The 14,515-nt window shown below is 55.1% G+C and overlaps 1 protein-coding gene across 6 annotated transcripts in view; it reads right to left on the reverse strand.

Moving 5' to 3' along the window:
• Positions 1-5,856: 5,856 nt before the first annotated feature.
• DNMT1 (DNA methyltransferase 1) overlaps positions 5,857-14,515 on the reverse strand; it is a 46,916-nt gene continuing 38,257 nt past the window's right edge. For all 6 annotated transcript variants that reach the window (XM_042978125.1, XM_042978124.1, XM_042978126.1 and 3 more), the window contains 12 exons: positions 13,501-13,693; positions 12,484-12,568; positions 12,181-12,309; positions 11,752-12,034; positions 11,298-11,439; positions 9,935-10,101; positions 9,355-9,532; positions 8,470-8,665; positions 7,963-8,129; positions 7,587-7,703; positions 6,695-6,785; positions 5,857-6,214 (listed from right to left, as the gene is read on the reverse strand). In XM_042978125.1, coding sequence (XP_042834059.1) covers positions 6,180-6,214; positions 6,695-6,785; positions 7,587-7,703; positions 7,963-8,129; positions 8,470-8,665; positions 9,355-9,532; positions 9,935-10,101; positions 11,298-11,439; positions 11,752-12,034; positions 12,181-12,309; positions 12,484-12,568; positions 13,501-13,693 — 1,783 coding nt within the window. In that variant the 3' untranslated portion in view covers positions 5,857-6,179. The remainder of the gene's footprint in view (positions 6,215-6,694; positions 6,786-7,586; positions 7,704-7,962; positions 8,130-8,469; positions 8,666-9,354; positions 9,533-9,934; positions 10,102-11,297; positions 11,440-11,751; positions 12,035-12,180; positions 12,310-12,483; positions 12,569-13,500; positions 13,694-14,515) is intronic.

The raw sequence follows: 14,515 nt of genomic DNA on the forward strand, positions 1-14,515 counted from the left end.
GGACGGAGGTGGAGATGCCGGCTGGGTGAGCCGCTGGGCGCGGGCCCCCGGTCTGAGCGGAGGAGCGATCCGTTTACCTTTGAGAAAAGTTTTTACAAAACGTAATAACTATAAAGCTCACTTACTGAGAGCTTACTGTAGGCCAGGCACCGTGAGGAGGAAATTATCATTTTCGTTTTGCCGCTGAAGAAATCAAGGCTGGTCTTCCTAAGTCTGGGAAGAGTTTTCCTGATCCCAATGATCAAGATGTTCTCTCCCTCCTTTTCCATTTCATTCTCCCTCCTAACATTCTTGGCTCTCCGATGTGACCTTTTCCACTTATTTGTTTATTGCCCAACTCTCCCTTTAGAGTATTATTCTCAGTGGGAGCCACATGGCTCCCAAGGGGGCCAACAATAATTCTTGGCCTTAGGTATTACAATGGCTTGTGGCCCTCCAAAACCAACTCTTCTAGACAAGGTCTTTTTTTTTTTTTAAGTTTATTTATTTATTGTGAGAGAGAGAGAGAGAGAGAGAGAGAGAGCAAGAGTGAGCAGGGGAGGGGCAGAGAGAGAGAGAGAGAGGAGAGAGAGAATCCCAAGCAGGCTCCCTGATGTCAGCCCATAGCCCAACTCGGGGCTCTATCCTACGACTCTGGGACCATGACCCGAGCCGGAATCAAGAATCAGATGCTCAACCAACTGAGCCACCCAGGCGCCCCAATGCAAACTTTCTGGGTGGAAATTCGACAGACAACATCCACTAAAACTTGAAATGAACATATGTGTATTTTGTTTTATGGTGGCATAGAGCTACAATATTCTATCAGTTTTAGGTGTGCATGATAGCGATTTGACAATTGCACAAATCATGCAGCATTCACAAGAAGTGCAGTCACCATCTGTCATCATACCACGTTATTCCAATATCATTGACTGCCTTCCTTATGTGTTCACCACCACGACTTGGTTACTTTAAAACTGGAACTTTCTACCTCTCAATCACCTTCACCCGTCTCACCCATATGTGTTTCTTTAGAGCAAGCAAGTCATTCAACCTGTGAGAAAACTTGTAAATGCATGTGAAGATGTAAAAATTAGATACATGTGCAGTCTCGTTCGTGATAGAAAAAACTGGAAATGCTATCTGTCTGCTCATAGGTTAAATAGATTACAGTATATTATGCCACAATCTGTGTAATGCCCTGCAGTCTTCAAAGAACCGGATCCATTTGTGGTTATGTTTAAAGTTTATCTAAGTAATCTCTGCCCCCAACATGGGGCTCGAACTCATGACCCCGAGACCAAGAGCCACATGCTCTACTGACCGAGGCAGCCAGGCACTCCCGATTTGTGGCTTAAAAAAAAAAAAAATCTCCAAGACACGAGGAGGGAGCAAGATGTAAAATGGCAGATGATATAGGGACCCATTCGTGTAAATGTTTAGTAGCACATATAGGTAGACACACGCGAACTATTTTCCGAAAAGGAATATCAAACTGTGTCTGAGGGATGCTTCAAGAGGAAGGCATCAGGGGAGGAAAGCTTGTTTTTGTTTGGACTTTTCTCCTATAGTTAACACTTTTTACCATGTGTATACGTTATTTTGGTTTAAATAAAGGTATACACATAAAATTATGCACTTTATGCTTTTTTGTTTTTTTTGGTTTTGTTTTGTTTTGTTTTTGAGAGAGCGCATGAGCACGGGAGGGACAGAGGGAGAGGGAAAGAGAAATTTAGGAAGGCTCTATGCCCAGCACAGAGCCAGACATGGGACTCAATCCCGCGACTATGAGAGCATGACCTGAGCTGAAATCAAGAGTCGGACACTTAATCGACTGAGCCACACAGGCGCCCCGGAATAGTTCTTGGGGCGCCTGGGTGGCTCGGTCGGTTAAGCGTCCGACTTCGGCTCAGGTCACGATCTCACGGTCCACGAGTTAAGCCCCACATCAGGCTCTGTGCTGACAGCTCGGAGCCCGGAGCCTGCTTCGGATTCTGTGGTTCCCTCTCTCTCTGTCCCTCCCCCGCTCACTCTGTCTCTCTCTCTCAAAAATAAACACCGAAAAAATATATTTTTTTAAATAAGCGAAATGCTTTTTCTCAAGCATCATGTATCACTTTTACAAAAAGTCAGGTATCTCCCAAGGAAAAATAAGAGGCCCCGAGGGAGCACAGGGACGTAGGGGGAAGCTGGAGTCCGAGGGTGGATGGGTCACAAAAAAAGCCCCCGAGTCCCTCTCCTCCAGCTGTCCCTTGTAGCACCGACATGCTTCCCACGCCCAGAATCCCCACAGGACAGCAGCAAACCAGCTGTGCGAAGCGCACGAGGAGGGGGGTGAGGACACGCACACACGGAATGCACCCTCCGGGGATTCCGCGGCAGCTTCGGGGCGATTCGCTAGATCTCCCCGTGTAGACCGAATTCCACTTCTTGGTATTTTCCATACGAAACAGACGCACGTCCACAGGGACCCGCGTGTTAGAATGTGCACACGAACGTCCGTAGCCGCTTTATTCACCATGGCTAAAAGCCGGGCACCGCTCGGCTTCGTGGGCTACGGCTACCCCCACAAAGGCACCACAGGCTGGGGGTCAAGGGCATTCCTGCAGGCTGGAAGTCCAAGGTCAAGGCGTCGGTCGGGCAGGCTGGTTCCTCCCGAAGCCTCTCTCCTCGGCTTGGGGACGGCCATCTTCTCCCTGTGTCATCACATGGTCCTTATATTGGAGTAGGATCCACCTTAATGACCTCATTTTAACTCCATTATTTCTGTAAAGGCCTCATCTCCAAAGACACTCACATCCTGAGGTCCTAGGGGACTGAAACACGAGTTTTGGGGGCACACGACGGAGCCCATAATACAAGTCAAAAGTCCATCGGCAGATGAACGGGCAGCCAGAGGCAACCGCGTGCTTCTCTACAGCGGGCGCAATGTAGCCATAAAGGAGCAAACTGACACCCACGGTGACGTGAATCCGCATCAGAGACACAAAGGAAGTGGCGCCACGCGACGGCACTTGTGTGAAATCCTCAAACCACCACCTGAAGTCAGAACTGAGAGGCTCTCTGAGGGCGGAGGGAGGGGTGCCAGGCATCCTCCCTGGGGTGGGAGGGAGGGGCGCTCAGGCACGTCCACCTGAGCAGGGGGGATGACACGGGCAGGCACACGCGTAAAAAGTAATTCAGCTGAGGGGGCGCCTGGGTGGCTCGGTCGGTGAAGCGCCCGACTTCGGCTCAGGTCACGATCTCGCTGTTCGCGGGTTCGAGCCCCGCGTCGGGCTCCGTGCTGACGGCTCGGACGGAGCCTGGAGCCCGTTTCGGATTCCGTGTCTCCCTCTCTCTCTGCCCCTCCCCTGCTCATGCTCTGTCGCCCTCTGTCTCAAAAATAATAAATAAACGTTAAAAAAAAAAAAAGTAATTCAGCTGCGCTTGTAAGATCTCCACACCTTAATGAAATCCAGAGGGGAACAAAGCAAGGTTCAGTCACAGGAAGAAGACCCCCAAGCCCAGCCATGACTCTTGGCCGAGTCCTTTAGATCAGAGGCCACAAAAGGATCGTCGAAATCCATTCTCCCCCCTGCATCTATTAACTGCCACTCTATTGCAGACAGAGCTTTCTCCTCGCCGGCGGGCACCACCTGCGTACTAAATGCAGTTCGTGCCACAAGGAAGGCCTGAGCTCCCCTCTGAATGATCTCGAAGTGCAGCCACTGTGTTTAATAAGTCACCTCAAATGGTCACGAGGCTCTGAGCCATCAGGGGATTTCATTGATCAGATGTACCGCAATCTACTACAATCGCTATTCTTGTCATGTCCCCAATTCTACTAGGGTTTCCTTCCCAGGAAAAGGCTGAACCAAACTCTGACAGAAGGAAGAACGTTCTCCGCCAGGCAGCCAGGGCGGCGGAAGCTGCTGGAAGCCACGTCCCCTCCCTCCGCCCCACACCAGCACAGCAGCGCCCCCTCGGTCCACGGCCTGGCTCAGGCTAGTGCTCTCGGGGTACACGGAGGCGGGTGTGCCTCAAAAGGCAGTCACTCCCCTGGGCCACCCCTCGAGGGACAGCCCGCTGCCCAGCTGAGACCTAACGGCTGAGCCACAGCGGGAAACAGCTTCTACCACTTACGCTAAAGTGAATCCTCACGTTCTTGGTTAGCGTGTTGCATACCCGAGACACAGACTCCAACTGGAAAAAAAATCACGAAAATAAGGGAATTCAGGTTGGCTAGGTAAAACGAAACAAAACCACCTAGTACACAAAGTCAATGATCAATACGAGTCAATCTTTCTGTAGAAGCGAAGAGCCACTGCTGAAGAAAGGAGCCTCTTCCCTGCCTCCCACCAGAAAACAAAAAAGAAATCCCATTATGGTAGGAATGAAAGGATTAAATACCTAGGAATCCAGTTAAGAAATCTGTAGTACATGGGATGCCTGGGTGGTTCAGTCGGTGGAGCCTCCGACTTCAGCTCAGGTCATGATCTCACGGCTTGTGGGCTTGTGAGTTCGAGCCCCGCACTGGGCTCTGTGCTGATGGCTCAGAGCCTGGAGCCTGCTTTGGAGTCTGTGTTTCCCTCTCTCTCTGCCCCTCCCCTGCTCATGCTCTGTCTCTGTCTCAAAAATAAATTAACATTACAAAAAAAGTTTTTTTAAAGAAATACGCAGTACCTAGGAGTGACTGGGTGGCTCAGTCAGTTGAGCCCCTGACTCTCGATCTCGGCTCAGGTCACCTTCCCAGGGTCGTGGGATGGAGCCCTGTGTCCGGCTCGGCGCTGGGCGTGGGCAGCCAGCTTACGATTCTCTCTCCCTCCCGACCACCCGTGTGCTCTCGCTTCCCCCACCCCAAAAAAAGGCAGTATCTAGATGAAGACTTTGAAATTTTGAAACGTTGAGGGACATAAAAGAATATCTGAATAATCAGGGCCGGCCCTATACTTCGAAAGGCAGGCTTGTCCTTAAGATAAGTTTTCCCCAGAAGTCTGTACACCTCATGCAGCCGCTGTAAGAGTACCCACTAGGCTTTTACATGTGCCAAGTCCAAAGTCTGACCCGGTCGCGTGTGCTGGTGACTGACACTTCTTTGTCTGCTTCTGCTTTGTTGGCATTTTACAGGAAGTCCTTTCCCAAAGACAAACCAAAGAGGTTTGATGGTTTTAGAATTTAGTAGGATTGAAGAAAAAAAAAAAGGGGGGGGGGCGGAGCGCCTGGATGGCTCAGTCGGTTGAGCTTCCGACTTTGGCTCAGGCCATGATCTCTTGGTTCATGGGTTCAAGCCCCACGTCGGGCTCTGTGCTGACAGCTCAGAGCCTGCAGCCTGATTCGGATTCTGTCTCCGGCTCTCTCTGCCCCTCCCCCGCTTGTGCTTTCTCTGCCTCTAAAATAAACAAACATTACACACAAAAAAATTTAGAATTCAGTAGGATTGAATTAGGCTGAAAGGATGGAACAAGCCTACCTAACAGACTCTTAAATAAAGGGTCTGTCTGGGGGGACCAGGCCAGGGCTCCGAGGGACTCCTCTCTTCTTCCCCCCTCCCCCACTACACGGGCCTCCACGCTCATGGTCACAGATGGCTGCTGCACCACCAGGCATCACAGTCCATTCTAGAGCACAGAAGGGCTACAATGGGGAAGGCCAACTAAGACTGTTCCTTTAAAAGGCTCTCCTGGAAGCCACACTAAGCGAGATTCACTTGGGTCTCAGCCAGAACTGAAACAAGTTAACCCTCAGCCCCAAACACAGGCATAGCACATGCAGAATGATCTAACTTCGGACAAACACGTCTATGGGATCACCTGCAGCTCTGAGAGCCCATTCTCATGCGGGCTCAGCCAAGAGGCAGACAGAAGCCCTTCGTAAATTACAAGTCACCAGCCAGGGTGATTTATAGGAGAGATTTATTTGAAGAAATATTACAACATATAAAAACTACATAAAGTCTTAATTCCCACTCATACAGTGGTAGATTTGATATAACGCATAATAAAAAACTTTTAAAATCCAGAATGCACAAAGTACGGCACAGTTTGATCACTAAGTCATTAGTTGATAAGCAAACCTCACAGAACAGCTTCATGTCAGCCAAGGCCACAAACACCGTGTACAACACATTTGAACTGACAGATTTTGACATGTTAAAAATACAACATCAGTGCATGTTGGGGATCCCTGGTGCCAGAAACAAGGGTGACGGGAAGGCAAAACTAGTCCTTGGTAGCTTCCTCCTCCTTGATTTTCACTAAAGAGAAATAAAAGGTAAAGTCGTCACAGAGCACACGCACAACCCTGCACGACGCAACAGGCAAGTGTAACAAACAGAACTAGGGGCCCCTGGGCGGCTCAGTCGATTAAGCATCCAACTCTCGATTTCGGCTCAGGTCATGGTCTCACGGTTCGTGGGTTCGAGCCCATGTCGGGCCCTGTGCTGACAGCGCAGGCCCTGCTTACACTTCTCTCTCCCCCTGCCCCCTCCCTGTCTCTCTCGAAAGAAACATACTTAAAAAAAAGAGAAAAATCAAGAACTAGGTTAGCAGCCAGGTGTCGATGTTAATGGCCCTCCAAGTGAGACGTGCAGCAGCTCTGCGTGAACAGAGGGAGACCGCGCCCTGCTCCCAGGGGTTCCCTACGTTCCCAGCCTGGGTTGGCATCTGAGCCCGGCCGCGCAGCCTGAGGAAAGGGCCCCGGGCCCCGACCTGCACGCCAGCGGCTCCCACCGTACCTGAGGCACTCTCTCGAGCTTTGGCCAACATACAGCGCTTGATCTCCAAGCCAATGGCTTTGGCCAGAGGCGGCGGCACAGCGTTCCCCACCTGAAGGAGGGAAGGAGGGCGGTGCGTGGCTTGGCACGGCCGGGGTCAGTGGCAGCCTTTTCTCAATGACGTGAGCCCCGCTCACGTGGGCCTCCGGAGCCGGTTCCACCATGACGGCTCAGGGACCCTCCAACCGGCCCACTCCCCACCCTGAACCCCGTGTCCAGGCCCACCCACAGAAAAGGGACCTTTAACGGGCTTCGGAAAAACTCAGATCGACATGGAGGTCACCATGCTTCACTTTCAGCCAAGAGGGGTTCTTTCCAGAGAACAGGAAGGGAGGGGTGTTGCTAGAACCCCCGGGGTACTGTTGCTTTGTAAGCCATGAACAGGCATTCCTTAGATGGAAATACATGTAATTAAGAAATAGTAAACTTAACACCCTGAGTATCAGTGAGGAACTGTGGGTTCGTTCCCACCCTGAGCCCATTTTGTCTGCTCCTTCACTCAAGTTCAGTGCCCTGGAACTTTCCTTTGGGCTAAACCTGCCTCAGAGCTGTGAAGTGACAACCAATGTGCTTAATTAACCACAGCCTGACCCGCGAGCACTCTGGGTCCCAGTGACAGGCTCTCTCCTTCCGGGCGCCCCCTTCCTGGCAATACTGAGGCCAATCGGCCAACAAACTCCGGGGGCTCCGTGTCCCCTCAGACGTGACCCCGTGAGCCCTGCTTTCCCCCGGAACACCTGCACCCTGGGTCAGACAGAGGGGCCTCTCTCCCGTCGGGGCTGCTTTGAGGAGGGGCTCAGTGGCGCCTCACACAGGGACAGAGGAAGAGCCGGCCCTGCTCCCCTCGGCTGACCTGCCGGTGCTTGTCCAGGATGTTGCCGAACAGCCGGTAGGTGTCCGGGAAGCCCTGGGAGCGGGCGCACTCCCGCACGCTCACGACGCGGTGCTGCTCAGGGTGGAGAACGCGGCCCTGGAAGGGAGAGGGGAGATGGGAAGGGGAACGGGACTGGGCCCGCCCGCCATTCGGGGCAGGAGGAGGGAAACTGAACCATGGAGAAGAACTGCAGCCTCAGGCCTCAATGGCCGAGCCGGTATCCATCAGCAGAGGCTGGGGGGCGGGGGGAGGGGGGAAGGGTGTGGGTGAGGAGTGCAGGCTCCCCAGGGGCCACCCCCACCGTGAGCCCCTGCCTCCGTCCCCTCCCTGACACCACCGCGGCCCGCAGACCCACCTGCTTGCCCATGGGCTCGGGGTTGGTGACGGTCGTGCTGAAGAAGCCATCCCACTCGAGCCGTCCGTAGAGGCCGGCCCAGTGGTTGTGCCTGTTCCCGGTGTGGGGCAGGCACCAGGGGATGAGGGTGTTGAACTGTCTAGCCGCGGAGTCACAGGCTTTGCCCGCTGGAAGAGAGGGCTGCCATGAGACTGTGGTTACAGAATGGGAGGGACTGAGCAGCCAACAATCCCTGTCCCCAAAGCTCTTATCACTTAAATGCTCTCAGCTGCTATTTAAAGCCAGGACGTCCGCGCCCCGCCCAGGTCCTCAGGTCAGCGAGTGGCAGCCCCCCAGTACCTCCTGCTAGGAGACCCCAGGCAACAGTGCTCCTTCCAAGCCCCCTGGACCACTGCAGGGGATCAGGATCCAGGGGGCTGGGGCTGGGGGGCTGCGGGGGATCAGGATCCAGGGGGCTGGGGCCGGGAAGCACCCCCACCCCCGGCCGCGGCACAGCAGGGCCCCCACCTTCCACACAGGAGCAGACCCCACGGAGGGCCCCGGTGCTGCTGCAGCCGTTCTTCTTGTCATGGTACGTGTATCGCAGCTTCCTGGCCATGGTGCCATCGGACAGCCGCACCTCGATGTTCGGCAGGTCACGCCAGTCTGAGCCCGGGGCCAGAGGGATGTGCCGCATGCGGGCGGCCACCAGCGCGCTCATGTCCTGAAAAGTCACAGCAGGCCCCGGCCGTCACATCATTCATGGAGTGTCTAAGCACCCACGGTAGGCTGGGCGCCACCATCCCAGGAACCGGAAACAGCACGGTGACCAGGAATCACCAAGGAGGGGCTCGTATCCCATCGGGGGAGACCAAGAGCAGCCCAACCCGACGACCTGCAGACTGCACGTGCCTTGAAGATAACCAAGCACGGACGTGGCAGAGAATGGGGGGAAATGGGTGAGAGGACAGCTTGGGGCAAGCCGATAGGGCTCCTCGGAGGAGGGGGAGACGTGTGGGCTGAGCCCTGCAGGATGAGAGAGAACCGGATGGGGAAGAGCGGGTTTGGCGTATCTGAGAGAACACACAGAGAGCAGGGCTGGCAAGAGACGAGGGGAGTCAGAGGCAGCGGGGACCAGACACCGATTCCGGGAGGAGCAGACGCTCCTCGTGACTGTGCTGCTGCGGCTGCTGCGGGGGGGGGGGGGGGGGGGCACAGACAGCGGTGGCAAGAAGAGAAGCAGGAGGAGGAGGAGGAGGTCTGGGCTCAGGGCCACGGGCAGAGTAGGAGCTGGACGGGGCCTGGATCAGGTCCCGCTTCCCACCCTCAGCCCTGGCTGGGCTCCAACCACACGTTCTTGCTCACGAGGCCACCGGCCCGACCACACCGACGCTGCCGGCAGGGCGCCATTACCTTACAGATGTGATCCCTGAGGATGGGCTGGTACTGTGAGCCCCGGAGCTGCCTCTGGAACCAGGACTGAGGCTCCCCGTTGTACAAGATCTCCAGCGCCGAAGCTCCGTTCCGGACCTCGGGGAGGTCGGACATCGTGTCCCGCACGGTGATGGTTCGGAACGGGCCCGAGCTCAACCTGCGAGAGCACAGCACGCAGCTGACACCTCTGGGGACCCAGGAGGCTGCCGTCCCGCACATTACAGGTGCCACGTCCCGACGGCCGATGCCGCCCTCTCCAGGGGGGCAACCTAGCTCCCAGGTCAAAGGGCCACCCGAGGCCACACGGGCGGCATTCTTCTCAGAGCCGGTCTATGCAGGGATGGCCCTGAGGTGTGGGCCCTGCTCTCGACTACAGCCAGGTCCAGCCACGGCCCGCGTGCGGCTCGCTCAGAGGTCAGAAGCACTCGTGTGGCAGGCCAAGCGCTGCACCGTCCGCGCCAACACGTTCTCCGCCGTTCAGGTCTCCCGACAGACCCGCCACCAACACGCCTCCCGGGTAACAAGCACCGTGACAAGGTGGGGCGAGCGGGGCTCCTACCTGGTTATGTTGCTGACAAACTTCTTGTCGTCCACCACGACGCTCAGCTGGCAGGCCCGGGGTGCGAACACGTGCAACGGCTCTGGGAACAGGGGAAGCTTCTCTCCGGGGGCTGCAGCCAGGATGATGGCCCGCCTCCGGGTCTGGGCCACGCCATACTGACCAGCCTGTGGAAAGGGCCAGACACGCACAGTCAAGCCCCTAGTTAAGTCTGCAGATTTACTTTTTAATGTTGATTTTTTGGGGGGAGGGGCAGAGAGAGAGGGGGACGTGGACCCGAAGCAGGCTCCAGGCTGACAGCAGAGAGCCCGACGCGGGGTCTGAACTCATGAACTGTGAGACCGTGACCTGAGCCGACGCTGGACGCTCAACCAACTGAGCCACCCAGACGCCCCTCGGCAGGATTACTCTTAACGAGTAAGAGGGACAAAAGATCCCACGTGAGGGCCACAAGCCTCTGGAGAAGATGGGAGTAAGCCCTGCTGGCAATTCCAGCCGGCTCTTTCGAGAGCCCTGCAAGGACTCTGTGGTCTCAGCACTCGGGAGACAAGAGGGAGCAGAGAGGCCACGGAGCCCTGCCGCCTACCTAGCAGTAGACGGTCACTGCCAACAGGGCTTGGCTGCCAGAGCTGCCAACAAGGCTTGGCTGGTGAGCCCCAGACCCAGGGAGGCCGGACCGGGTAGGAGGCAGACGCTCCCTCACTGCCTTCCAGCCAGGCTTCGTGTCAGAGCGTCGTCTCAGCTCTAGTTGCGCTGTTAATTACTGAACAGGCACGTACACGGTAGCTGCTTTTCAGGTCAAGCCTAGTTCCCTCTGGTCACCCCAGATCTCCGTCCTTGCAGACAAAGCTCCCAGTAGCTCCTGGAGGGGGGTCTCCCACCTTCTCCTGAGGTTTGTACACGTGTACATTCACCCAGGAGAGAACCGTTAACCCGCGACGGTTTGGTCTGTGCATCCTTCTGCCATTCTTGCTTCACCCGCCCCCCACCGCAGGGATCAAATTGCTACTAGAGTTCCACAGCTGGCCACCACCCTGGCCTCTCAAGAGGAAGGGGCCGGAAACACACGGCCCCTCCTCAGGCACGAGGATGTGACTCTTGAGAAGAGGCAGGTGGCCTTACTGGCACACGAGTTCTGTGCTCCCCAGACCCAGACGCCGCGAGCTTCACGGCGGGGCGTGCGGGCCCACCTGCCGTCTCCCCCCACCTGCACCGGCACCCCCACAGCTCACGGCACTGCACGCCCGTCCTTTTCAACTCTACCTTCAGGTAGAGACCATCTGCTGCGGTGCAGGAACCACTGAGCCCCCCTCCTGTACACACCTGTCAGCCCACCTTTGCCCCCTTCCCCAAGAGAGCCTACCTGCAACACGCCGAAGGTGCACTGATAGCCCATACGGACAAGGCAGCGGAGAGTGAGCTTCAGGACCATGGAGCGTTTGAAGGAAACGAAATTCCGGACGTTCTCCAAGAGGAAGTAGCGGGGCCGGTAGTAGTCACAGTAGCTGTGGGAGGTGGGAGAGACTACGAGGGTCATCCGCACGCACCAAGTGAAGAGAAAGACCTACTCTACCCGAAGCTACACCCAAATCCTTGATATCTGCTTGCTGGGAAGCTGCACCTGCTGACTCTCCATCTCCCTGGCAAGAAGCCAGCTGCGAATGCCCTGGAAGCAAAGGCCGGGCGCCTCCCCTCCACACGTGGCCTTCAGCAGGTACAGCGGCTAAGCCAGCCACTGCTACCCCCGGCACACCCCAGGGCTGGCAGTCTAATCACCGTCAGGCAGTCCTGAGCACAGGGGCTGCTACTCTGTTTACCTGAGAAAGGAAACCACCAAGGAGTTCTTGAACTTGGAGTAGGTGCGAGAGTTGAAGCGGTTCATGCCGCTAAACCCTTGGCAAGGCGGCCCACCGCACAGCATCTCCACATCTCCCTTCTGAGGCAGCTTCTGACCGCGGGAGTTGGTGGCCTCCCCGGCCATGACCAGCTTCAGCAGCACGTTGCAGTCCTCCGTGAACACCGTGGACCCGGGATTGTTCAGCCGGAACGCCTGGGCCGCAGGGTCCCACATCTCAATGGCCCATAGTGTTTCCGAGATGCCTGGTAGATACGAGGACAGATACGTGCTAAAACCCCCTCGAATCACGCTCAAGGCAGAACAGGGACCAGAGCCAGAAAGGCCTTCCAGGTAGAACCTGCCTGATCCGGTTTTACTAGCTCTGCAGAGAAAACCCCATGGCAGTTACCTGCTTGGTGGAATCCTTCCGACAACCCTCCACAGCCAGAAAACACGTCCAGGGTCCGCAGCTTGGGCAGCTGAATTTCGGTCTCTGGTTCACTTGGCTCGCACGTTTGAGACTTTGCCTTGCCCTTCCCTGGAGACAGGCCAAAAGTCAAGTCTGAGCCCTAACCTGCTGTCCCTAAACCCTCATTCTGAATTCACAGCAAAGAATGAGGTAACATCAGAGGCATTTTCATACCAAATGACTCATCAGTAGCCTGAATTACGTAAGGCAGACTTGAAAAGAACCCTGTGGATAACAACTTACCTTTCCCCTTCCCCTTCCCTTTATTTCCAGGGCTACGGGCATGGTTAGGAGGATCTTCAAAGCTTTTGTTCTTGGCATTATAGGCCTGAGAAGGAAAGAACGACAATAGTCTGGGAGAGAAACACACCAGTCTCTTCTCTAACAAGGACAATTTAAATTAACCTGCTGAAGATCCACTTGATTTCTCCCTAAATTTGGCCACAAGCAATTAGCCATCAGTGAAAATACTCTGATTTTATTACACTGGCAACAGGGAAAAAAAGTTCTAGAATGTAAGTATTTTATGTGCCCAACATTAGAATTCCTGCTGTTCAAAGCCCTGGACTACTCATTCTAAAAACTGGAAAAAGTGATAGATTAGGCCATCCACAGTGGAACCCGGGGAAACCCAGGCATGTACCAACTTCAGAGAACGTAACACAGAAAAGCCACGCTCAAACAATTTAAAAGCGATCAGCTTAAATCGACAGACTCCTGGATCCTTTCTCCATCACCAGGGCCACTGCCCCGGTGTATAGACCTCACCTGGCCGCAGATGCCTGGGTGAAGGGACTGGGACTGCCTGGGGCAGGGCTGAGTGCCAGGGAAAGGGGCACCTTTCCCTAACTCACCCTAAAAGAATCAGTAGGGCTGGTGGAGGCCACCTAAAGAGTCTCCAAATAAACCGCAGAAGCAGAAGGATGCTCCTATGTTTATGTTCTGCGTTATAGTCTTTTTATTTTACAGAGAGAGTGTGTGCACGCCCACCAGCAGGGGAGAGGGGCAGAGGGAAAGTAGGCTCCGTGCTCAGTGCTGAGCCTAACGCGCGGGCTTGATCCCGCAACCCTGGGATCATGACCCGAGTTGGACGCTCAGTTGACAGAGCCACCAAGGCACCCCTCCGTTCTTTTAAAGGCAAGTGTCACGTTCCAGAGGAATCTGAATCCCACTGATTCATACTCTGGGTAAGTCAACTGCTTTCGTAGGGGCTGTGACTGTGACCTGAAGTCTCTCCCTGCGATAAGCCCGGAGTCCCACCTCGAGGAAGTAGAAGCGGTCTGGGCCACCCGCAGAGAAGTCCTGGAGGCCGCCTGGCAGGTCCTCCCCGTACTCCACGGTACAGCGGCCCTGCACGGCCTTGAAGTCCACCACCACCTCCTCGTCACTCCAGTAAAGCAGGTTGATGTCCGCGTGGTAACTCGCCGGCGTAGACTTGTGGGTGTTCTCTGGCCTGAGCGCGGAAGACTCTCTGTTAACAATCTCCTTTGTTGCGAACGGGACAATCAAACGGCCCCCCATTTCTGGGGGTGCTCAGAAAACCCATGGGTAAAGACCACAACCCCCCAGTTAAGGGGATCAGTTACTACCCCCCCTTAGCCGGCACCGCCGCCAGAGTGGGCCTCCTCGCCACGAACTCAGCGGCTGGTCTGCTTGTCTGCTTGCTCTTCACACCCGCGACTGCGGTGCAAACAGCCCCGCCCTGCGTCCAGAGCAGCCGCCGCCGGCTGCCCAGTAAGGATCTAGACCTTCCTCCTCTTGCCTGCACTAGCCAGCCTGGTTTCTTTTCTGTAGACACAAATGACTGTTGCAGAGACTGTAATAATCTTTCACGTATATTAGTTAAGAAGCGAAGCAACCTTATACCCATCTCTATCAGTTAGCTCCTGATCAGTAGGAGTTCCTAGGGTGCCCAAAAAAACAGTGAAGCCAAGACCTTAGGAAAAGTGTAGACAGAGAGAAAGCCCAGAAACAGGAAGAGGCACCTAGGAAGAACAGGAAGAGAGAATGGGGGGGAACCGGGGGGGAGGGGACACAACTCAGACAATCGTAAACAGAACTTGAGATTCTCCGAGGGTGTCTTAGGCAGAGCCCAGGACGTTCCACTCCTGATTTTGTCATACTCTTTTTTTTTTTTTTTTTTTTTTAATGTTTATTTCTGAGACAGAGCATGAGTGGGCGAGGGGCAGAGAGGGAGACAGACACAGAATCCGAAGCAGGCTCCAGGCTCTGAGCTGTCAGCACAGAGCCCGACACGGGGCTCGAACCCACAAAC

Source organism: Panthera tigris, chromosome A2 (genome assembly GCF_018350195.1).
Source record: "Panthera tigris isolate Pti1 chromosome A2, P.tigris_Pti1_mat1.1, whole genome shotgun sequence".
In the NCBI taxonomy this organism is placed as follows: Eukaryota; Metazoa; Chordata; class Mammalia; order Carnivora; family Felidae; genus Panthera; species Panthera tigris.